At 35.9% G+C, this 25,215-nt stretch overlaps 1 protein-coding gene across 1 annotated transcript in view; it reads left to right on the plus strand.

Annotated features, from left to right (window-relative positions):
• Positions 1-25,215, plus strand: part of Fam81b (family with sequence similarity 81 member B) — a 62,126-nt gene that overhangs the window by 32,033 nt on the left and 4,878 nt on the right. Inside the window, exons 6-7 of the mRNA XM_026385913.2 lie at positions 5,992-6,121; positions 8,600-8,706. Coding sequence (XP_026241698.1) covers positions 5,992-6,121; positions 8,600-8,706 — 237 coding nt within the window. The remainder of the gene's footprint in view (positions 1-5,991; positions 6,122-8,599; positions 8,707-25,215) is intronic.

Here is a 25,215-nt window from a genome sequence, read left to right on the forward strand (position 1 = left end):
GCTGAAAGCCATGAGACTTAAATTCATCCTTCTTCTCCTGTTTCTTGTCTGTGTTTTTGCCAGACAAAATGACTAATGGACAAGCTAAGGCATATTGATTACTGGCTCTCCACATCTAGTGACTTTAATATCAATTAGCATTTTGAAATTAAGTGAAATGTAGTTGATTATTTTAAAATAATTCCTAATAATCACCTTGCCACTTCATAAATCTGACTCAATATTCAATAACTACAATGTTCTTGGAATTTTATAACTTTTTCCCCACATCCAAACATAGTGGTAGTTTAAAAGCAAGTACTTCCAATGAAATGAGGTTCTCAGCTTACCCTTGACACCTTCTCCTCTATTTGATAGATGAGTCTCAAGTGCAAAAAAGGAAACAGTGGGTGTGCAAAGGGCACATCCCTATGGATGGATAGGGACGGCTATGGCTTACAATCGGCAGCAGAAGTCAGAGGAGGCCAAGTTGCTTACCACATTTGACTCTTTAGACTCCAAAGCAAGATAGCATTTTTAAAAGTGATAAATTGGGTTGATGTGTGATTAAAAGCAAACTCATGTCCTTTAAAGAAACAATGATATTATAAATATCATCAACTTTTAAAAGATAAGGGATACTTCTGGCTAAAGGGGACAGAATACACTTAATTCCACTTTCTTCTCTTGAGATATCTCAATTCCAATGAAAAATAAAAGGAAAACAAAAACACCTCCTTTAGCATAAAATGGAATTTGTCACAATCATTAACCACAAACAAAACACACTTGCCAAATATTGTGATGTTTGGACTGACACTGTCCTTCTCAGACCTTAAACAAAGATTTCTTCAAAATCAAGAATCATAATCCTGAAAGGCATAGGCCAAATAATTTTTTTTAAGTTTTAAAAAATATTTTCAGTTGTAGATGGACACAATAACTTTATTTTGTTTATTTATTTTTTTATGTGGTGCTGAGGATCAAACCCAGTGCCTCACGCCTATGTGACAAGCACTCTATCACTGAGCCACAAACCCAGCTCACAAAATAATTTTAATTTAGCAATACTATTTGGGGGCTTAGGTGGGTCAAGAGATAGGAAATGTCCTTTTAGAGATAAGGTCAACAATGCAGAATAGCTGGGGAGCTTTAGCTGAAAATCCAGTGGTGTTCTTTATTGTTTCATTAATCTAGGACTCCCTCCTTGCCAGCTCATAGCTGAGAGAAACTGGAGAGGAAAGAGTGTCACCACAGAAAAGCTATGACTTACATTTGATATGAGATTCTCCAGTCTGTCTTATCAAGGGACAATTGAGAGAAGTGCCCCCACCCTCAGATCTAAAGAAATACCAGATTTGATACTGCAAGACTCAACAGAGCATGGTCTCTGCCCTCCACCAAACCTACCCACCAATTTTCTGCAAGCAGCCAGAAATATTCACAGATGTCATAGTGATAGGCAGAATCTACCCATGAATAAAAATCACTTCCACTACTATCATATCAGTCTGGGATGGATAGATACACAGACAGACAAAAACACAGGTCAAAGAATGAATGTACTTCATGAAAGGAATTGGCCAGAAAAGTAAAGAGGTCATACAAAAATTCTCCTGGTTTCAAAGAAATTAAGAGCAAAAGAGATAAAAGATTGTATGAACAATTGTGAGGAATTTGGCTCCTTCCAAAACCCCCACCAAATCTACAGTAAAAAGATTTTCTCTTTAAAACATAAACCCCACAAGGACAAGGGATATCAGCACAGAAGCCCTGGAAATGAGAAAGCAGGAGGACTTGTGGAAACTGCCTTAGCAGATTTCATAAAACGAACTTTAAAGCTGTAGGATAAATAAGCTGAGAACCTTCATTTCACACCACAAAAATCTCAAAAGGTTTGAGGCAATTACCTCTAGGGAGAGGAACTGAAGAGAAGCAGGGAAAGGTCAGGAACCATGGTAAAGTAGTCTCCCCTCATCTTGAAGACTGCCAGTAGATGCCTAGAATTGCAGATAGTACCAAACCCTACAAATACTCTTTTCCTATATATACATACCTATGATAAAGTTTAATTTGTAAATTAGGTATAATAAGAAATTAACACTAATAACTAATAATAAATATAAATTATAACATATATACTGTAATAAAAGTCATGTAACTGTGTTCTCGTTCTCTCTCAATACCTAATTGTACTGTACTCACCCTTTCCCATTTAATACTTTCAACCACGATTGACTACAAGTAACTGAAGTGTAAAACTGGATAAGGGACAACTCCTATAGTTTTTTTCTTTTGCCTTTTATTATTGACTTTTAAACTATAAGCATGTTTTACTTTGATAAGATAAAAAGTTAATTTTAAAAATGAGGTATAAGGGCCAGGGTTGTGGCTTCGTGGTAGAGTACTTGCCTAGTTTGTGTGAGGCACTGGGTTTGATCCCTGGCACCACATAAAAAACAAATAAAATAAAGGTATTGTGTCTATTTACAACTAAAAAAATGTATAAAAAACGAGATATAAGAGGATTCCCCCCCCAAAAAAAAAGAGGGTATCATGTAACAAAAGGAAATAGATAAATTGGAATCTCTCAGGGATAAGATAAAAGGAAAAAAATGAAAATATTAGAGATTAAATCTACTTTAGAAACTCCTAAGCAGGATAAATACATCTAAAAATAATAAAGAGTCATTCAAAAAATAAAAAGCATGAGCAAACCACATCAAGAAATGCTTTTGACATAAAAATGGATATGGATGTTTATGACTGACACACCATAGAAAATTTCATGGATGTAAGAGAAGACAATTTACTGGAAACAGAGATCAAAAGGTAAAACTATATCCTTGGAAAAACCTGATGTAAGAACAATTAACCCAAGATAACCTGGTTGAAGTTACTGAACATCAAGGATAAAGAATCACTGGGGATCTAGGTAGACAAAGCAAATCACACAAAAGAAGGGAAAAGTGTAATCACCTCAGACTTCTCTATCTCAATCAGCACCAGAAAAGAATGGAACAACATCTACCATGTTTACCTTTCAAGTGTAGAAGAACTGATTTTCCTAAGGATTTTAACATTACTGACACTTTCTTTTGAAATCTGGATGAAAAAATCTGGCCAACTGAGGAATTAAAAAAAAAAGGAATTTCAGAAAAAGAATCATAATTTAGAAGAACTGCTAATAAGCATAGATCTAAATATAGAATAAAGATTCAATAACTGTAGGAATTCTGGTTATAGAAGATAATAAAAGTATCATAAAATTTAGCATTTAAAAATAGCAAACTATTCACAGAACTGTTGAAGAACAAGTATATAAATTTATTTCCTTCATTTTTCTCATATGGTCAACAGATAATATCTAAAGTTGAGTTGGTATTGTAAAAAAATAACAATTCCAATCTACAATAACTTTTTATAGCTTCTTTATTTCAGAAACAAATATCTCTCATAGTCAAGAAATATATAGCCAGCGTTCCATATTGTACTGAACAGATAAAGAATTTTTCTTGTCATTATTCCCTAAACTATACAGTATGATGGCTACTTGCATAGCATTTACATTGCATTTATTATTATAGCTAATATAAGGTATTTGGCAGGATGCCATTAATATAAAAGACTTGAAAATCTGTGGATTGGGTATCTTCAGGGTTCTGGGGGCTGTCCTAGAACCATTCCCCTATAGAAACCAAAGGATGATTGCACACACACACACCCCTATTATTAAGAGAGTGATGGGGTGGGGGGGCTGGGGTTGTGGCTCAGAGGTAGAGCACTCGCCTACCATGCGTGAGACTCTGGGTTCAATCCAGAGTTCAAAAATAAATATTAAAAAGTGACCAAATATTAAATATTAGCAATGTTATTTCTGAGAAGTGGGATTTGAAATTATATTAACTCTTTATTTTTTCTTTTTCTTTTTCTTTCTTTTTTTTGGGGTATTATATGAATTTTTTTACAATGGGCATGTTACTATTTTAACAGAAACAATAAAACCATTCTAAAGAAAGAGGAGGTAGAGACTTCCTTTTGGAAGACAGAATGCAGTTTGAAAAGCTGCTTAACAATCCTTCACTTCAACATGCATGGGTGGGCTTGTGGAGGAAGCCAGGGGGGTGAGAATGAATAGGTGGCAGCTTCCAAGATGACTAATAAATAATAGCTGCTAATCTTGTGTGGGTGTTCCCTCTGCACTAGGTACTGGCCACATGCTTTATATTCATCACCACCTTCCTTGAATAACTTTACTAAGTAGTGCTTCTCAGGACCTCCACTTCAGTTCTGAAGGTTGAACACGCAATGCTCTTGAGACATATGTCCACTGTTGCCCAGGTGTTTGACACCCTCTGGAGTTGCATGGTAGACGAATTGTACAACTGTGTGTAGTGATCTTAGCATCACTATTCCCCCTCCTTTTTTTTTTCAGATGAGGAAAACTGAAACTCATAGAAGAAACTTGTCCCAGATCACAAACTTAGGAAGTAGCAAAGCCAAGACTCAAAGTCTGGCTTATCTGAAATCAAAGACAAATCTGACAATGGAGATCAGTGGCCTCCAATACACAGACCAGCTGTCCCTAGGGGTAGAGAGTGAGGGAGGGATAGAAGGAGATAGCAGGAAGCAGTGGTAGCAGCAAACACTCCTATGTATTTGGGGGGGATTTTAATATGGACTCACATAAAGATATTCCAACTAATCAATAATAGAGGTATAATTCTGACAATGACATTTTCCATAGACAAATGGAAAATGGTTTGGGGGCATGACTTGCATGCATACCATCTTGCTTCTATTCTTGACAAGACTGACTCCTAATATTTTCTCTGGTAGCCTCTGCTCCCACCACCAGTCATCTGGTATCCATCCCTTCAAGGGCATGTTCAGGCAAAATTACCTTCTTAAACCACCTTTAGTTCAATTCTCTGGCACCAAAAATCTTAAGAAAAAAATTTCATTTCTGGTTCCCAAAAATTATCAATGGTCATAATGCAAACTTAGTAGCAGTTAGCATGGCAACATGAAGATGTAGTTCCTAATACTATCTGAAGACAGTTACTTATATTTATATAAAGTTATTTTATAAAATGACAATGTTAAAGTGCTCTCTGATAACTCAAACATGTAAGACACAGTCCTTCAGTGCTCTCCATTTTATCTGTCATGAATTCAGGGAACATTTAATGAAACTGATCACTAATGCAGTATGTAAACTGCTCTCTCCTAAGTGAGGTCTTCGGTGATGGTAGGGGGCTAGGGCTCTGTGTTTTCTTCCCTGACATGCTGGGAAAATGGTCAGTCTTCAACTCAGCTCCATCTCACCAGAGGTCCCTCCCTAAAATATCAAATGCTACCTATGGACCAAAACTTCATCTATATGTTAATATGAATTATTTTTGTCCCTATAAAAGACAAAGGCTAACTGAGACCATTCAAGGAAGAGGAGGTTTGGGGCTAAGAAGGTGATTTTTCTTTTCTTAAAATTTCTTTTTCTTTTTTTGTTTTAATGGATTAGAAGATTTTTGTTTGGGTGGGACACCTTTTCTACCCAAAGGAGAAGAACTTGGCAATCTGAGTGCCAAGTAGATTCAAAACTTGGATTAAAGGGAGCAAAGTGGATTCAAAACATGATAAAGAAGAGGACATTTTATCAATTTTGCCTAACCACAGACAGCATGGTGTATCCCTACAAAATTAAAATCTGCTAGAAGTCCTTTGAATGAGTTAATATAATGCTAAAAATGCAAACATTTCCCCAATTTATTCCAATGTTCCCTTATACCAATTTGGTGCTCTGAGTTTGGGCAAGAGTTTTAAAAACTGGTTTCTCTCCCATCAGGAAGAAAAAAAAAATGAAGAAGGAGGTTCCTATACATACTGCTACATCTACCAACATGTTATTCAAAGAACTTTAGAACGTTTGTCAGCAAATGAATGCACAGATCTTATAGTATTTAAAATGTTATAAGGCTGTTGAACTCACATAGATTTCCATGTTGGCACTAGATGTGACTCAAGCATCATGAAGCTTTCTGGAGATATACACTTCATCAGGAACGAGTACCGGCAAATGGAGAAATCAATTCAAGACCTCTTGTCTGCCCTAGAAACTGTTTCCAAGAACTTGGATATGAAGGTAATCGGAAAGAGATGGGACTCATGCTATGTGTTACTGCCTGAAGTAAGCTCATTCATTATGTCGTATCAAAATGGCCAGACAGGTGGTAATTTAAAAAAAAAAAACTCTTTTCTTCCAAAATGCATAATCTGACAGCTCATGCATACATACAGTCAGTCCAGTCAACAAATATTTAATGAGTGCCACCTATATTCTAGTACTGCTGCTCGTTGTGAGCACAGACTGTCTGATTCCACTGTTAACATTGTTTGCTTATTTTCTGGCTTCCCCTCAAAGACTGGAGCCAGGGATTATAAACAGGCATTTCCCAAGGAAGCTATTATTATTAAAGATCCAACATTAATGTGAGTTGATCATGTTATAGCCCTGTTTAAAACCCTTCAATAGTTTATGTCTCTTATAAAAAATACAAAAGTCCTTTGGCCTGAATTTTAAAGGCCATCTCTTCACAAGCCCCTGCTTAGTATCTGTACTTATTATCTGTGCTTTCTGACTCACCCTTAATACCCAGGGGCACCAACTACCTATAAGTAGTTACATGCTGCTTATATATTTGTCTGTGCCCATTATCATTTCCTACTTAAACTGTAATAGCAGTGTTAATTTACTCTTTGACATGTGTGTTAGTCCAAAGCCTTTGAGAAGTCAATGCCATAAAGGAATTAGATGAACAAGATGATTAGATGAACAAGAGATTAACTGAGGGGAAAACCTATGAGGAAAAGAGCTGTATGAGACTGGAAGAAACCTAGTCTGCAAGCAGGTCTGGGTCCTGTGGCGGGGGGGGGGGGGGGGGGGGGGAGGGGGGGGGGGACAGGAAGAAGGTCTTTAGCTGCAATGCTAAGAGGAGCGAGCGGTTCATGGAGTTCCTGGAAGCAGCCTGTGCAAAAGAATGGTATGGACACATGCTGATCTTTTTTGGGTACAGCAGTCTCCTTGCAGTAGATGTCATGTTAAACATGAAATAAACACTAGAATTATAAGAATATTTTTTATTCAAGGGGCTGGATTTTTATTTCTTTTTCATATACTTTTCTTATTAATTTCTGGTTTTAGAGTAGCATAGTTAGGCTAATGACCTATGTTTTTCCTTCCTTTTGGAATAATTTGAAATTTTCTTTATAGTCACACACATGCTTAGTTGCTGCAAATGCTCATAGGCACTGGGAAAGTGTTGGCTATTCGAAAGCTACATGGTTTGATAAATAAATCTATTAAATAAAATTTATATTTTTCCTATCTTCCTACATCCTTATTAGTATTTTACTTATTTTCCCAGTAAAGAAACAAAAAAGGCATTAAAAATCACATTATATAACATGTTAGTTTATCCTAAAAAGTTGTTGCTTTCCAATTCAGTATATAGAGTAAAAAAGGTCCAAAGTTCTTTATTTTTTCACTGAGGATTTTGCCCTTTGGCTATAAAAATTGGCATCTCTGTCCCACTTTCTAACATATTTTGTCTTGAATAATATTTTATCTAACATTATGACTGCTCTGCCTGTTTTCCCTTTTCTTTCCCAGATATATATTAGCCTGTTACTTTATTTTCAACATTTCTGCTTTCATCCTGTTAAAAGTAAACAATCATTCAGATGCTCTTGTTTGGCCACGAAATATGTATCTCTTCAAACTCTTTCATTATCCACCTCTTTTTTTTTTTTTTTTTTTGCTAAGAGAACACTGATTACATCAAATGCCCACCTTCTTCAGGAGCTGAAGTTTGCTTGTACGACGTCAATGCTATTTCATTCTCCTTGACAGCGATTAGTTCAGACACAACCACTGTGCTGCAATTCTGCATCTATTTTTCAATCCAGTTCTTGTACCTAAAGGATTTCTCTAATGCTTCTAGCAATGTGAAAGGCATTCTATTCATAAATTTCAGAACAGAACCTTTTCCCCCCGCTATCTTTATATGCCTTAAGTCATTTCACTTGTGATTCTTTTATGGTCATGTCAGAATACTAGCTGGAGATCAGAGGGCCTGAATGTTGGTCAGTCATGTGTGTTTTCCTCAGAGCCCAACTGTGTATTTAAACATTATTCACTAAATATTTGTTGACTATTTACAACCAGACACCTAATACGCCCTGAGGATAAAGTGGTGAAAGGATATAATTGCTTACATTGTAAACAGAAAGACAGAAAGTAAAAAAAAAAAAAAAAAAAAAAAAAAAGGGTGTCAAATTAATAAATAAACTAATGTCAAGAGTGTGTTTTTAATATCATTATTTAGCCTATTGTATAAAAGAATATTATGCACAGCAAATGGAGCACTTCCCGTTATTCTTTTCTTGAAAATAGTGTGACTATAACTGTGAATCATACTCATTTGAAAAAAGTAATTTTCAAATGCAAACATGCTTTCAGTTCAAGTCTATTTGCTGGCTCCTTTAGGAATAAAACATAATTCATGTAAGTGCTGGTGACTTTTCTCATACACAAAAAAGCTCCCTCTTATACTTTCATTAGGTAATGCAGCTCTTAGGAAAGATAGAGTCTTCCACTTCTGAGCAAACCTCAAATTTAAAGATGATCCAGGGAGATTATCGCCATGAAATGAACCTTTTGGAATTCAAGTAAGTGAATGGAAGATTTTTAATTCTGTTAAGTGCATTCCAAAGAGTTTTGTCTACTAAAAGCATTGGCATTAAATAAAAACCTATCCCAGGAATTTGAACCTGATTAAGAAATGAAATAGCAAACCAAAGCAGACAATATTCCACCTTAAAGCAACTTATACAATAAGCATAAAAGAAGAAATATGATTATCAGTTTTGTCATACTTCTTTGTATAATATCTCAACATTCACTCTGACCCTTCCTATAGAGTAATTTTAACTTATGACCAATTTTATATTAAATGCCTCAATGTAAAGCACTGCTGAATATAAATTGATTACCCAAGATTATCAGATACTTTTCAAAGCAATTTTGATTTGCAAGCTTTTCATTTAAGTTTTCTTCTAATATCCTCTACTTACTCCATTACATTGCCTGTTTTTAAACTAGTTTTTATCCTGTCTTAAACTGAATTTTCCCCCTCTCAGCAGAGAAAGTAGTAAAGTCTCTGCAGACGTTCAAATTATTCCCCTCCCCACTTGGGGCTGCCATTGTAGCTCAATGGTAGAGTGCTTGCCTAGCATGTGTGAGGCACTGGGTTTGACTCCCAGGGAGAGAGAGGCGGGGGGGGCACCAGTGCAAGAGAGAGGGGGGTGGAATTTGAAAAACTTACTGGCCCTTCATTCTCAAATCTCCCTTACCACCATTGTCCAGGGGTTCTGGTGCGGGCAAAATAAAATTCTAGTCACTTGGATGATGCCACCTAAATGTCCTGATATGCTTGTTCTTTTTCCTTTGCTTCCCATACCTTGTGGGTTTAATGCTTTGGTCAAATCCAGTATTCTGATTATACTCTGCCTTTTCCATTTCTCCCTATCTCCACTGTATTTTATTAAATCTAAGTGCCCTTCAATGATAAGACACACCATTGTTAAGACATGGAGCTAACAATTAAGCCATAGCACACCCTCATTTTTAATATACTTGATTTTGGACATGTTATAAAATATGTGTGTCCTAAAATATGATGAAAAACACTAGCTATCACTAAATGCACATAGGTAGATATCTTGAATAAACATACAATACCTACTTTCTTCACATTCTGAAAGCACTTTGTCTTGAATTCTAGCACAGTGAGAATTCCCAGTAAATACCTCTGTGATGCTTGACAAGATGCCTTTGGTTTGAAATTAAGACAAAGAAAAGTATCCAAAGGAAAAGTAGAAAAGTAAAGTATTTATATATGTACAGTTCAAGAACTAATTTCCTAGGGAAGAGATGGAAGAGCTGGGACTTATAATCCAGAGTGGGAGACTGGAGACTGGACTTAAAAGAATAAAGAGTATTAACAAAAAAAAAATTAAAATCAAAGAGGGAAAAGGGAAATGTTGGAGATGTAGGGTTGACTGCTTCATTAATGATGAAGCTCATCATCTTCTCCATCTTCATTAATGTGGGAAACAGGCCTATAGATGAGTCACTCATCTAAATAGTTAAATGGGTGAATCTGGACATTTTTACAACAGTGTGAATTTGAATTATTTATTCATTTTACATAATTAAGTCTTAAAATTTTGGCAGTATTTCAGTAGGTGATCATGAATCTATAATTCATAATTTTTTCTAGACAAATAGTTATGAACTCTAGTAATTCACTTAGTTATAAGACTGACTCTCTTCTATTTAAATCTTCTCCAATTAAAAAAAATGGACTTACTCTGTAACAAAATAAATCTAAAATGAAAAGAAAAGGTCAACTTTTCGGCTCCATAATATAACCATTGCTAACAACAGGGATATATCTTTCCATACTTTCCTCTTAGTTAATATGAACACATAACAGGAAAAAAAGACATATATATATATATATATATATATATAGAGAGAGAGAGAGAGAGAGAGAGAGAGAGAGAGAGAGAATACAATTTTTTGTTTATTTGTTTTGTTTTGCAGTACTGGGGATTGAACTCAGGGCCTTACAGTAACGTGGTTGGCGAATGCTCTACCACTGAATTATATCTCCACCCCCAAGAGTATGGTTTTAAAAATAAATACTGGAATGAGTGGTAGAGCATTTGCTTAACATGTGTGAGTCCCTCCCTGGGTTTAATCCCCATCACAACAAAAAATAAATAAACAAAATAAAATAAATTCTATGTAAATTACTCAATTTTTCCATTTTATCTGCATACCTCTTGAGGTCAGTGAATATTATTCAAACATTATTTTTTATAGCTGAGTATTATAATGTGCCATAATTCAACCATTTATCTTATTGCTGAATAGATTATTTCATCACAATCAAATAATGATTATGTGTCTATCTTTAGATATCCTTAGATTCTGGAGCTGTTATTTCTAAAGGCAAGATTCCTAGATCAAATAAATATATGTATTTATTAGTTTTTTATAAACTTTTTTCTTAAAATATTAATTTATATTTCTATCAGAAATGTATGAAAATGCATTTATACATCTATACATTCTTACCAATACTAGATATGCTCTCTTTTTAGTATTTGTCAATTAAGAGATGAAAAATAGCATGTATTTCAATTTGCATTCCCTTCACTATTTTGCTTTTCTTTTCTGTGAACTGCCAATTCTTATCTTTTGTCAAATTTTTGTATTGGGATTTTAAATAATCATTATTTATAAATTTGTAGGATTCCTTTATATTAGGGATATTAATCCCTAGACTGAGATATGTGTTACAAATGTATTTTACACAAAAGGAAAGTAAGGTAGGTAGGCTCTTTAAAACAGAGCATTTCTGTTTTAATCTGGTATATTAGACTTCAGCAAGGTTGCCTTTGAACAACAATGTTGTAGTTCCATAACTTTTAAAAAAATATATAAATAACCACTAATATTAGAATTTTAAGATACATATGAATTTAAAATTAAAGTAGACTGGGTACAGAATTTGCTTTTCTTTTTGAAGGAAGAACTGTCTGAACAAAGAGATTAATTTCAATAAAAGTATTTTCTACCACGCGGCCTGCGCAGTGGTTTCATTAATGAGGTTCTAGGCATAAAGTTAGTTAGACGAGATCGAAATAAAAACACAAGACTCAATTACCTTAATTCTATTGCTAGGTCCGAGACGGCTCCCCTCTCTGGTTCGCTCCTCTAGCCGCCCAGCAGGGCAGCAAGGATTACTCAGGGCTAGCAGGAGAAAGAGAGCGAGCACGCCGGGGAGTAGCCTTTTATTAGGGAACCAGAGATTCAGGGGAGAATTCCATCCAATGAAGGTTGGGGGGGGGGCTGCACTCCAAGGTCAGGGTCAGCGATTGGGTCCCCGGGGTCAGTGGTCAGGCACACCCCCACACGGATGGGCTCTCTCATCAGGAGAGGGCCGGGAAAAACTTCGACTTATGCCAAAGTGCCTCAGACCCTCAACGGGAGGCACCCGATCACGTGTGAGAATGGCTCCCAACAGTATTTCAATAACATTAAGGGTTAAGTTTAAATAAGCAACTTTCTCATTTAGAAACTTTGACAAGTTCTAGTTTAATTGTCAACTAAACTTATATTTTACCTTAAACTTAGAAGCCACAATAATGTCTGGGGGTTTCCTGGGGAATTCCTAGAACTTTGGCATCCATCACTAGGTCTGGACAAAGAAGATGTGCACTGAAATCCTCTAAGGACCCCTATTCTAGAAGTCATAGAGGTCCAGATAACTGTCCTAAAGTCAACAACTTAATGCTTATATAGCAAGAGTCTTGGCCATAATGAAATACAGCCATCTTTTAATAAGGGTTTGGCAGGGGCAGCAACTGCCCATAACTTTCTGGATAGTTCCTACTGCTGATACTGTTTAGTGTTAGACCAGTGACGCAAAGAAAAGATCACTGACTCCAATTGAAATCAAATTAAAGCAAGCTTATAATTTCTACCAGCAGGGCTGCCTCTCCCAACAAAAACCGTGGAACAAAAGACAGCCCTGCAGCTGTCTTAGAGCACAGCTTTATAGCACAGAAAGTTACACAAAGGGGGGTTGAGAACTTACAGATAAAAAAATTTTGACAAGCATAGAACAAAGGCTATTTAATATTTTAGCTGGCCCTGACATCAGAATTTATGAGGGTCATTAGAGCTTCAGAGAGGATGGTTATCTGGTCAGGGAAAGCCAGGCATGAGTGAGTGCAAGGCATGGGCAGGCATTCCAAGCAAGTTTAGAAACTGCAGTAATTTATAGTAAAACCGAAATTAGCTTTTCACGTCTTTGTGGCGAGATGGCTCCCAATTTTAAGAGGGAATTAGGCTGGGATTTATCATTAGTAGATAGGTACTTTTTAAAATTTTTTATTCTAATTTTTTTATATATGATAGCACAATACATTACAATCATATTAAACATATAGAGCATGATTTTTCATATCTCTGGTTGTATACAAAATATATTCACACCATTTGTGTCTTCATACATGTACTTAGGGTAATGATATCCATCTCCTAACACCATCTTTTTTACACCTTGCCCCCTCCCTTCCCCTCCCTCCACTTTGCCCTATCTACAGTTCATCTAATCTTCCCATGCTCCCCCTCCCAACCCCAGTATAAATCTGCCTTATTATATCAGAGACAGCATTCGGTATTTGTTTTTTGAGATTGGCTAACTTCACTTAGCATTATATTCTCCAACTCCATCCATTTACCTGCAAATGCTATGATTTTATTCTCTTCTGTTGCTGAGTAATATTCATTGTTTACATTCCGCATTTTCTTTATGCATTCATTTACTGTGGGGCATGAATGTTGATTTAACAGTTTAGCTATTGTGAATTGTGCTGCTATAAACATTGCTATAAACATGCTATAAACAGCATACTACAGGCTGTGTCCCTGTAGTATGCTGTTTTTAAGCCCTATGGGTATAGACCAAGGAGTGGGATAGCTGGGTCAAATGGTGATTCCATTCCCAGGTTTCCAAGGATTCTCCATACTGCTTTCCACATTGGCTGTACCATTTTGCAGTTCCACCAGAAATGCCTTTTTCCCCACATCCTTGCCAACACTTATTATTGTTGGTATTCTTAATACCTGACAACTGACTGGAGGGAGATAAAATCTTAAGAGTAGTTTTGATATGCATTCCTCTAATTGTTAGAGAAGTTGAACATTTTTTCATATATTTCTTGATTGATTGTATATCACCTTCTGAGAGTGTCTGTTCAGGTCCTTGGCCCATTTATTGATTGGGTTATTTGTTTTTTTGGTGTTTAGATTTTTGAGTTATTTATATATCCTAGAAATTAATGCTCTATCTGATGTGCTTATGGTAAAAATTTGCTACCACGCTGTAGGTTCTCTATTCACCTCACCTTTTTAGTTTAAACCCATCCTATTTATTCTTTTTTTGAAAAAAAAAGAGAGATTTTTTAATATTTATTTTTAGTTTTCAGTGGACACAACATCTTTATTTTATTTTTATGTGGTGCTGAGGATCGAACCCAGCGCCCTGCGCATGCCAGGCAAGCACGCTACCGTTTGAGCCAAATCCCCAGCCCCATCCCATTTATTAGTTCTTGATTTTATTTCTTGTGCTGTAGGAGTCTTATTAAGGAAGTAAGGGCCTAATCCGACATGATGGAGATTAGGGCCTACTTCTTTTTCTGTTAGATGCAGGGTCTCTGGTTTAATTCCTAGGTCCTTGATCGACTTTGAGTTGAGTTTTGTGCATGGTGAAAAATAGGGTTTTAATTTTACCTTGTTGCCTGTGGATTTCCAGTTTTCCCAGCACCATTTGTTAACAATTCTATCTTTTCTCCATTGCATGTTTTTGGCACCTTTGTCTAATATAAGAAAATTGTAATTTTGTGGGTTAGTTTCTATGTCCTCTATTCTGTACCATTGATCTACCAGTCTGTTTTGGTGCCAATACCATGCTGTTTTTGTTACTATTGCTATATTGTAGTATAGTTTAATGTCTGGTATAATGATGCCACCTGCTTCACTCTTCTTACTAAGGATTGCTTTAGCTATTCTGGATCTCTTATTTTTTCCAGATGAATTTCATGACTGCTTTTTCTATTTCTATTGGGATTTTGATTGGAATTGCATTAAATCTGTATAATGCTTTTAGTAGTATGGTCATTTTGACAATATTAATTCTGCCTATCCAAAAACAAGGGAGATCTTTCCATCTTCTAAGTTCGTCTTTATTTTCTTTCTTTAGTGTTCTGTAGTTTTCATTGTAGAGGTCTTTCACCTCTTTTGTTAGGTTGATTCCCAAGGTTTTATTTTTTTGAGGCTATTGTAAATGGGTTAGTTTTCCTTGTTTCCCTTTCAGAGGATTTGTCACTGATATACAGAAATGCGTTTGATTTATAGGTTTTGATTTTGTATCCTGCTAGTTTGCTGAATTCATTTACTAGTTCTAGAAGTTTTCTGGTGGAATTTTTTGGGTCTTCTAGGTATAGAATCATATCATCAGCAAATAATGCTAATTTGAGTTTTTCTTTTCCTATGTGTATCTCTTTAATTTCTTTCATTTGTATAATTGCTCTGGCCAGTGTTTCAAGAACTATGTTAAATAGAAGTGATGAAAGAGGGTCTCCCTGTCTTGTTCCAGTTTTTAGATGAAATGCTTTTAATTTTTCTCCATTTAAAATGATGTTGGCCTGAATTTGGAAAGCAGTATGGAGATTCCTGGGAAAGCTGGGAATGGAACCACCATTTGACCCAGCTATTGCCCTTCTTGGACTATTCCCTGAAGACCTTAAAAGAGCATGCTACAGGGATACTGCCACATCGATGTTCATAGCAGCACAATTCACAATAGCTAGACTGTGGAACCAACCCAGATGCCCTTCAATAGATGAATGGATAAAAAAAATATGGCATTTATACACCATGGAATATTACGCAGCACTTAAAAATGACAAAATCATGGAATTTGCAGGGAAATGGATGGCACTAGAGCAGATTATGCTTAGTGAAGCTAGCCAATCCCTAAAAAACAAATACCAAATGTCTTCTTTGATATAATGAGAGCAATTATGAACAGAGCAGGGAGGAAGAGCCAGAAGAAAAGATTAATATTAAACAGAGGCATGAGATGGGAGGGAAAGGGAGAGAAAAGGGAAATTGCATGGAAATGAAGGGAGACCCTCATTGCTATACAAAATTACATATAAGAGGTTGTGAGGGGAATGGGAAAATAAACAAGGAGAGAAATGAATTACAGTAGATGGGGTAGAGAGAGAAGATGGGAGGGGAGGGGAGGGGGGATAGTAGGGGATAGGAAAGGTAGCAGAATACAACAGTTACTAATAGGGCATTATGTAAAATTGTGGATGTGTAACCGACGTGATTCTGCAATCTGCATTTGGGGTAAAATTGGGAGTTCATAACCCACTTCAATCTAATGTATGAAATATGATATGTCAAGAGCTTTGTAATGTTGTGAACAACCAATTAAAATAAAATAAAATAAAATAAAATGATGTTGGCCTGGGGCTTAGCATAGATAGCTTTTACAATGTTGAGATATGTTCCTGTTATCCCTGATTTTTCTAGTGTTTTGAACATGAATTGGTGCTGTTGTTGAATGCTTTTTCTGCATCTATTGAGATGATCATATAATTCTTATCTTTAAGTTTATTGATGTGATGAATTACATTTATTGATTTCCGTATGTTGAGCCAACCTTGCATTCCTGGGATAAACCCCACTTGATCGTGTTGCATGATCTTTTTGATGTTTTTGTATTCGATTTGCCAGAATTTTATTGAGAATTTTTGCATCTATATTCATTAGAGATATTGGTCTGAAGTTTTCTTTCTTTGATGTGTCTGTGCCTGATTTTGGAATCAGGATGATATTGGCCTCATAGAATGAATTTGGAAGTGCTCCCTTTTTTCTATTTCCTAAAATAAATTGAAGAGTATTCATATTAGTTCTACTTCAAAGGTCTTGTAGAACTCGGCTGTCTATCCATCTGGTCCTGGACTTTACTTGGTAGGCTTCTGATGGCATCTTCTATTTCATTGCTTGAAATTGATTTGTTTAAATTGTGTATATCATCCTGATTTGATTTGGGCAAATCATATTTCTAGAGTCAAATCATATGACTCTAGAAATTTGTTAATGCCTTCAATATTTTCTATTTTATTAGAGTACAAGTTTTCAAAATGATTTCTAATTATTTTCTGTATTTCTGTAGTGTCTGTTGTGATATTTTCTTTTTCATCACGTATGTTAGTAATTTGAGTTTTCTCTCTCCTTCTCTTTGTTAACATGGCTAAGGGTCTGTCAATTTTATTTATTCTTTCAAAGAACCAACTTTTTGTTTTGTCAATTTTTTAAAAAATTGTTTCTTTTGTTTCTATTTCATTAATTTCAGCTCTGATTTTAATTATTTCCTGCCTTCTCCTGCTTTTGGTATTGATTTGTTCTTCTTTTTCTAGGGCCTTGAGATGTAAGGCTAAGTCATTTATTTGTTGACTATTTCTTCTTTTAAGGAATGAACTCCATGCAATGAATTTTTCTCTTAGTACTGCCTTCATAGTATCCCAGAGATTTCAATTCTTTGTGTTCTCATTCACCTCTACGAATTTTTTAATTTCCTCCTTGATATATTTTGCAACCCATTGTTCTTTTAGTAGTGTATTATTTAGTCTCCAGGTGTTGGAGTAGCTTTTATTTTTTTATTTTATCATTGATTTCTAATTTCATTCCTTTATGATCTAATAGAATAAAGGGTAGTATCTCTACTTTTTTATATTTGCTAAGAGTTTCTTTGTGGCATAACATGTGGTCTATTTTAGAGAAGGATCCATGTGCTGCTGAGAAGAAAGTGTATTCGTTCATTGAAGGATGACATATTCTATATATGTCAGTTAAGTCTAAGTTATTGATTGTATTATTGAGTTCTATAGTTTCTTTGTTCAGCTTTTGTTTGGACAATCTATCCAGTGGTGAAAGAGATATATCAAAGTCAACCAGAATTATTGTGTTGTGGTCTGTTTGACTCTTGAATTTGACAAGAGTTTGTTTGATGAATGTAGATGCTCCATTGTTTGGGGCATATAAATTTATTATTGTTATGTCTTGTTGATGAATGTTTCCCTTAAGCAGTATAAAATATTCTTATTTATCCCTTTTGATTAACTTTGACTCGAAGTCTACTTTATTTGACATGAGGATGGAAACCCCTGCTCGCTTCTGCAGTCCATGTGATTGGTATGATTTTTCCCATTCTTTCATCTTCAGTCTATGGATGTCTTTTCCTATGTGATGAGTCTCGTGGAGGTGGCATATTGTTGGGTCTTTTTTATAATCCAATCTGCTGGTCTATGTCTTTTGATTGGTGAGTTTAGACCATTAACATTTAGGGTTATTGTTGAGACATGACTTGTAATCCCAGCCATTTTTGTTTATTTTTGGTATTTAACTTGACTTGGTTTCTCCTTTGATTAGTTTTTCCTTTAGTGTAATACCTCCCTTTACTGATTTTCATTGTTGTTTTTAATGTCCTCCTCATGTAATATTTTGCTGAGGATGTTCTGTAGCGCAGGCTTACTAGTTGTAATTTCTTTTAACTTTTGTTTATCATGGAAGGTTCTTATTTTGTCATCAAATGTAAAGCTTAATTTTGATGGATACAAGATTCCTAGTTGGCATCTACTTTCTTTCAGAGCTTGATATATGTTGTTCCAGGATCTTCTAGCTTTCAGGGTCTGGGTTAAAAAATCTGCACATAATCTATTTGGTTACCCCCATATGTAACCTGATTTTTTTCTCTCATGACTTTTAATATTTTCTTCTTATTCTGTAGGTTAGGCATTTTCATTATAATGTGCCTTGGTGATGATCTGTTGTGATTTTGTACATTTGGAATCCTGTAAACCTCTTGAATTTGTTTTTCCAATTCATTCGTCATGTTTGGAAAATTTTTCTAATATTATTTCATTGAGTAGATTGCTCATTCCTTTGGTTTGAAACTCTCTTCCTTCCTCTGTCCCAATAACTCTTAAATTTGGTCTTTTTTATTTTATCCCATAATTCGTGAATGTTCTGCTAATGGTCTGTTACCATTTTCACTGTGTGGTCTACATTCTTTTCAAGATAATATATTTTGTCTTCATTGTCTAAGGTCCTATCTTCCAAGTTGTCTAATCTGTTTGTGATGCTTTCAATTGAACTTTTAATTTTGTTTATTGTTTTTTTTTCATTTCAAGGATTTCTGTTTGTTTTTTAAACCTCTATCTCCCTATTGAAGTAAGCTTTTGCTTCCTATATTTGTTTATATAGCTTTTTGTCAAAATGATCTTTTGCTCCCTGTATTTGCTCTCATATCATCCTTTAATTTGCAGAACATTTTAGTTATGTACATCCTGAATATTCTTTCTCTGTAATTTCTTCTGCAGTGCTGGCCATGGATTCTAATAATGTGGTATCTTGATTTGTTTGGGACACTTTCTTTCCTTGTCTGTTCATATTACTTGTGTGTCTTCCCTTCTAGCACTGTGGATCTGAGGCATTACTGTTTTCACTGGATAGGTTTATAGTGCCCCTGTAGGGATCCAGTACCTATCCTTTGAGGTGGAGGACAGTGTTATCAGATTCCAATATAAACAATATACACACTAAAAACAAATGTTTGCTAATAAGAAACTGGATACCTGGCCTGCCAGAGTTCCAAACTGGGAGTTTCCCCCCACTGAAGAAGGTGATGAAGGTGACCCGAGATGGAGGTACCTGCTTTCAGTAGTGGGGTGTCCTGTTGAGTGGGGGGAGCCAAGTGATAGCATTAGATGATGAGTTCAGAGATGCACTCTGTGGCTTGCAGTGTGTGGCTGTTGGCTGACTTCAGAGCATGTGTGAAGTTTTCAGGCACAGGCAGGCTACTGCACCTAGGGGACTATCTCCGCTGCTGCAGAGACCTAAGATGGCGGTGGTCAGGGGAGCCCCACATTTGTAGATGGGAGTCCACACAGAAGCAGAAGTGGAGGCCAGAATTCCTGTGTGGGGGAAGCTGCCAGGTGTCCTGCATGCAAGCAGCCTTGGTGATTTCTGCTCGAGTGGGTGGTTGAAAGTTCTGCCAGGGTGTTGATGGTTCCATTCAGGTAATCATGTATGGGCAAGTAATTGAGACTTACTCTGACGCTGAGGCCTGAAGCCCTGGACTGTCATGGTGGCTGAGGCCAGAAGCAGGAATATTGCTCGTAGAGAAGCAGTATTCTCACTACTTGAGTCCCAGGTCACAGAGTGACACAGAATGCTGCCTCCCTCTGGCCTGCCATCTTGGATCCCACCATCACCAGATATGATTTATAGGAAAAGGAAAGAAAATGGTCAATGAAGCAAATCTATAGACTCAAATCTTATCACTCAACTCTGAAAACATTACTACAGTAGAAATTAAAAACTATCCAAGGCAGGACTCTGCTTCACTCATCTTTGTATTCTTAGCATCAAGCACATACAAACACAAATAGAAGCTGATTAATGAATGAATGATCTTTTTATAGTTGTAGATGGACACAATACCTTTATTGATTCATTTATGTGGTGCTGAGGCTCAAACCCAGTGCCTCACACATGCTAGGTGAGAGAGCTCCACCACTGAGCCACAACCCCAGCCCTGGATTAATGATTTTTTGATCACTTAAAATACATAAGTTGTATTTTGGAATTCCCAAAGGCATTATCAGTAGTGGTGAGATGCTAAGCAACTCAGTGAGACCCTGTATCTAAATAAAATACAAAAATGGCTGGGGATGTGGCTCAGTATTTGAGTGCCCCTAAGTTCAATCCCTGGTTAAAAAAAAAAAGAAAAAAGAAAAAAGAAAAGGATAACATTTACAATCATTGAGATTAAGTAGTCTGTCCAAGTCACACTGCTAGAAAAAGTCTAATTCCAAAGCTCAAGTTGTTTTTATCAAGTCATATGCCTCTATCTCACAATTCCCACCTGTTAATAAATGAACTGTGCAGATTACATTTGCTTGGGCAACCAGGAAACAGGCTATGAAGGTATTGGAATTTAAGTTCAAGTACAATTTGGAGTGACCAAGAAAAAAGTCTTCCTATAAAGTAGAGTTGGAATTGCTTTTTAATTAGTGTCACTAATTAGAAATCACAAAACATTTAGAAGGAATTAGTTTGAGTTCTACTATATAGGTGAACTCAGTAGAAAAACAACATTTCTTAGGATTAACTTCTTGATTCTCACATGAATTGAAAACCTTAGACTCAATCTCCAGAGAAATATAGTACATGATCTTTTTCAAATATAGTTACCCAAAATGAAAATATCTTCTGTGTTTAACAGTTCAACAAAGACCATTTTTTTAATCCATACTTTTACATCAGATAGTTGCAGTTGGTCACAATACCTTTATTTTATTTATTTATTTTTATGTAGTGCTGAGGATCAAACCCAGGGCCTCACATGTGCTAGTTGAGCGCTCAACCACTGAGCCACAACTCCAGCCCCACTATCTGAATTCTTAAGAGCCTGCTAGCAAAAACAATTTTCAAGAATTTAAAATCTTCACATCTTCTAAAAATGTTAATTCAACAGATTGTTGAGTACAGGACACTGGTTTGGGTACATAAAGTGAACTGGTAAAACTAATATAGACTGGAGCTATGTCTATTTATGTATGCCAGTCAAAAGACTGGTATTTATTCTGCCTTCATGGTTAGACCCCTGCTGTGGCCTCTACTGTGTCTACAATTTCCAATTAAATTTTTCTTTACCATTTGTAACCCCCTTCCTTATAATTGCCCTTGGTGTAAATTTTAGCCTGATTTTGTCAATAAGAAAAATTTTTAAAAGTCTGTCGATAGCCTACAAATCATCTTAGTGGGGTCTCTGGCCATAAATTCATAACTCACAAGTCCTATTTTTCTGTTTTGGGAAAAATAAAAGACAAAGTCATCCTCCATTTGAAAACAGCCAAAATTGCACCATACATTGTCAAATGTTCCCTCAGTGGTGCAAAATTACCCCCAATCGAGAAATGGTCTAAATAAAGTGGGAATTTTTGATGACACTTGTCTTTGCTACCTACCTGTCTATCTATGTCCAATAAAAATATTCCTAAAATTAATAGAATAGAAGATTTGGGAACTAAATTATGAATGTCATCCAAGATAAACTCATTCTTTTGCAAGAGAGCAAGAGAGGCATGTGCATACAGTGTGTGTCCAGCATGTCTTAAGCAATTTCCAATGATATCTGTAAGTTCTATAATCAATAGAATTAGGGAAAATCATGTTCATTATGTTAGGGAAAAGTCTAAGCAAAGAAAACCATTTATATATGACAAAAAAAGAAAACCATTTATAAAAAACCTTTGTCTTTTTATCTTACAAGGAGAATGTTTTTAAAATGCTTTTGTATTTTAATAAATTACCAACAGAGAGAATATGACTTCTGATTGTTAACAGAAACATGAATCTCTAATTGCAAGCAAACCTTGAAATAAAAAGATCATAAGTAGTAACTCAGTTTTATGATTTTAATTTCATAATTCCAATTACTGATACGCCCTTCTGGAGATATTACTTGAGAACATTTAGTGGTTCCTTGATTCCTTGGTTATAACTATATAAATAATAAGAGACTAAATTTTCTCATTTATTACACAGGAAAGGTGGGCACTGAAGCCTGAATTCTTAATTTAAAGGTTAACTCTTGATTATCTGGGGACTTACTGTCTCCCTTCATCATAAGTATTAATTAATACTTCCACCAGACACAGGAAAAATAAGGCAAATATCAAAGCAGATTGGATTTCTAAATAGATTAATAGGTTTACATGTTATGTGTTAGCAGCCCTAATTAATATTATTTATTGAAAAAATTACCCATTTGTTCATTTAGTCAACAACTATTTATTGATCACTTACAATATTCCAGGCATTATTTGTAGCAATGAACCAAACAAAATTCTGTTTTCATAGAGCTTCAATTCTAGTGGAGGAGATAGCATACCAATTAGTATGTATCAGAGGGCAATGGACATTTTAAATAAAAATAAAAGTAGGGTAAGGGAAAAGGGGATGTCAGATGATAAGGGGTCCTTTTTAAGGGTGGTTAAAATAACTTCTGTGATAAGGTGGCAGGCGCCAGTGGAAATTCTGAAGAAGAGTGTTCCATAGGAGGAAACAGATGGCTCACGTGAAGTTGTCCACTTAACAGTTGGTGAGCTTATTTGTCTGAGATTCAACAGCTGTTGGCCAGTAGCAGAGGTGAATGGGAATCATTAGATTAAGCACAAAAAGAGAAATGAATGTCATCTTCAAAGTTGGGATACCCACCTGAAACAAAATATGCCTTCTATATCTCTTTGGGTCAAAAATAATGTTAGAATTCAGAAGGAGTAAAGATGAGAATTTAGCTCTTATAACTAATTTAGCTATTGGAAAATTAACTCACTTTTCCCATTCCTTGGTTTCATCATCTAAGTCAGGGTTTCCTCAACTAAGTCAAGGTTTTTCATTACAATTTATATTTTAGTTGGATAATTCTTTGTTGCGGGACTGTATGCATTACAGATGTTTAGCAGCATCCCTGGTTTCTAAGCACTGGGTGCCAATATCACCTCCCAGTGATGAAAATCAAAATGGTCTCCAGACATCACAAAGTGTCCTGAGAAGAGGCAAAATTGCCTCCAGTTCAGAGTCACTGGTCTAAATTAAAAGGGAAAATAATTTGATGGCACTTTTCTAATTATGAGTCCAAACACTTTTTTAGGAGAGCAAGAGAGGCATGTGCATACAGTGTGTGTCCAGCATGTCTTAAGCAATTTCCAGTGATAATTATCACATACTAAATTGTCTGTATATATTTGCCTGAACACATCAGAGTGTTTATTACTGTTATTGTAAGTACCACACCTTGTAAAGTATTCTGATATTTTCAATAATGAACAACATGCATTGTTTCTACCAATCAAATCATTTTGCCTCTTCTGAAAGGAATTGAAATTGACATCTTACCATGAGCAAATCACATATAGAAAACACACATATGAATTACAAGTACTCATCCCTCATCTCTTGAGAGACCTGTATCTCTCAAGTCATTTCAGATATGGAGTCCTCTTTCTGCCTAAACCCTCAGTCACTCTACAGGGATGTTTTAGACTGATGGTACATGTTTTCAAAACTTTTAATCTCTATAATAATTTTTTAAAATCCTTCATTCTCTGTTATTTAATACTCCTATGGTATGGCATCCTGATGCCAGCAGTCCCTTTCTGAAAGTCTGTTACTTCTATTTTTTGTTTCACATGAGTAAATCAGTTCCCATTTAAGCAAACACAACACTCACACACACACACACACACACACGAAATCCACTCACATATATCCACTGCTGGCAATGGGGACTGCACTAAAGATTTCACCTGAGATGGAGACAACCTAAAGTCCAGCTTGAACACTGCTTTCCAAGGTCCTCCCCCTCCTCCTCTGACTTTCCTCTCCTCCCCAAGACAATGCAGGTTCTTTCTGCACCATCCCCTCCCCAACTTTAGAGTGGCACTTTTTAGAGCACGAATCAGCAAGCTACCACTCTTAGTCAAATCTACCTACAGCTAAGAATGAATTTTGCACTTCTGAATAATTTCTTTAAGAATTACACTCTTTCCACTAACTTATACTTGTCTATCTAGAATACAGGTTGTCCATTCAGCTGGTCATTTGCCAGGTGTGGACTTCAGTTGCTGGGCTTGCAATATGAATTGCTATCCCCTCATTGTGTGGGTCTGTGTGGAGCTTTAATCACTAAATGTCTCCATTTCTATATTACATTAACATTGGCTCATGCATATAATTACCTGCTGCTGATGTAGTTCTCCATCTTAAAGTTTTAGAGTGGGTTAACCAGTTCATTACATCTTAATTTAATAATAAGCATTACTGTAGAGTGATTGTGTATAGGTATCTGTTAGCTGTCAGGGTGTGTTTTTTTTTAACCTGATGTGTGTGTGTGTTGTGTGTGGGGGGGTAGGATTAGGAAGGTGAACTGTTCAGGAATTTTCTGCACAAGCTGTGCAGAAGAGCAGATAACTAGTGCTGCTCTGGCATTAATCCCAGGAACCACTAGCAGTAGTGGGGTGCCGCCAATCTAACATGAGCACAGGTGCTTCATGACAAACATTACTAGCATGTTCAACTGCATAATGTTCTGGCACTGTAGTTTGAATGACATTAATTTATTAAATAAATTGTATATATTAAAAAAGAAAAGAATTATATTCCATTTCATGAAGGTATTATATAAAATCTAAGTTTCAGTGTGTGTAAATAAAATGTGAACAAAACGTAGCCATGCTCATTTGTTTCTGTGTTATCTAAGGCTGCTCTTTTGCTGCAATGGCAGCATTGAGTGGCTGCAACATAAGACCACAAAGCCCACAAAGCCTAAAATATTTACAAACCACCCTTTAACAGAAAAAGTTTGTCTACCCCTACCATAGAGACACCCACCCCAAGTGATTTATCAGTGTTTCCAACACACATAATGAGCCCCAGGCCCTGAGGGAAATTTTGCA

The sequence above is a fragment of the Urocitellus parryii genome, chromosome 1 (genome assembly GCF_045843805.1).
Source record: "Urocitellus parryii isolate mUroPar1 chromosome 1, mUroPar1.hap1, whole genome shotgun sequence".
Taxonomy (NCBI): Eukaryota; Metazoa; Chordata; class Mammalia; order Rodentia; family Sciuridae; genus Urocitellus; species Urocitellus parryii.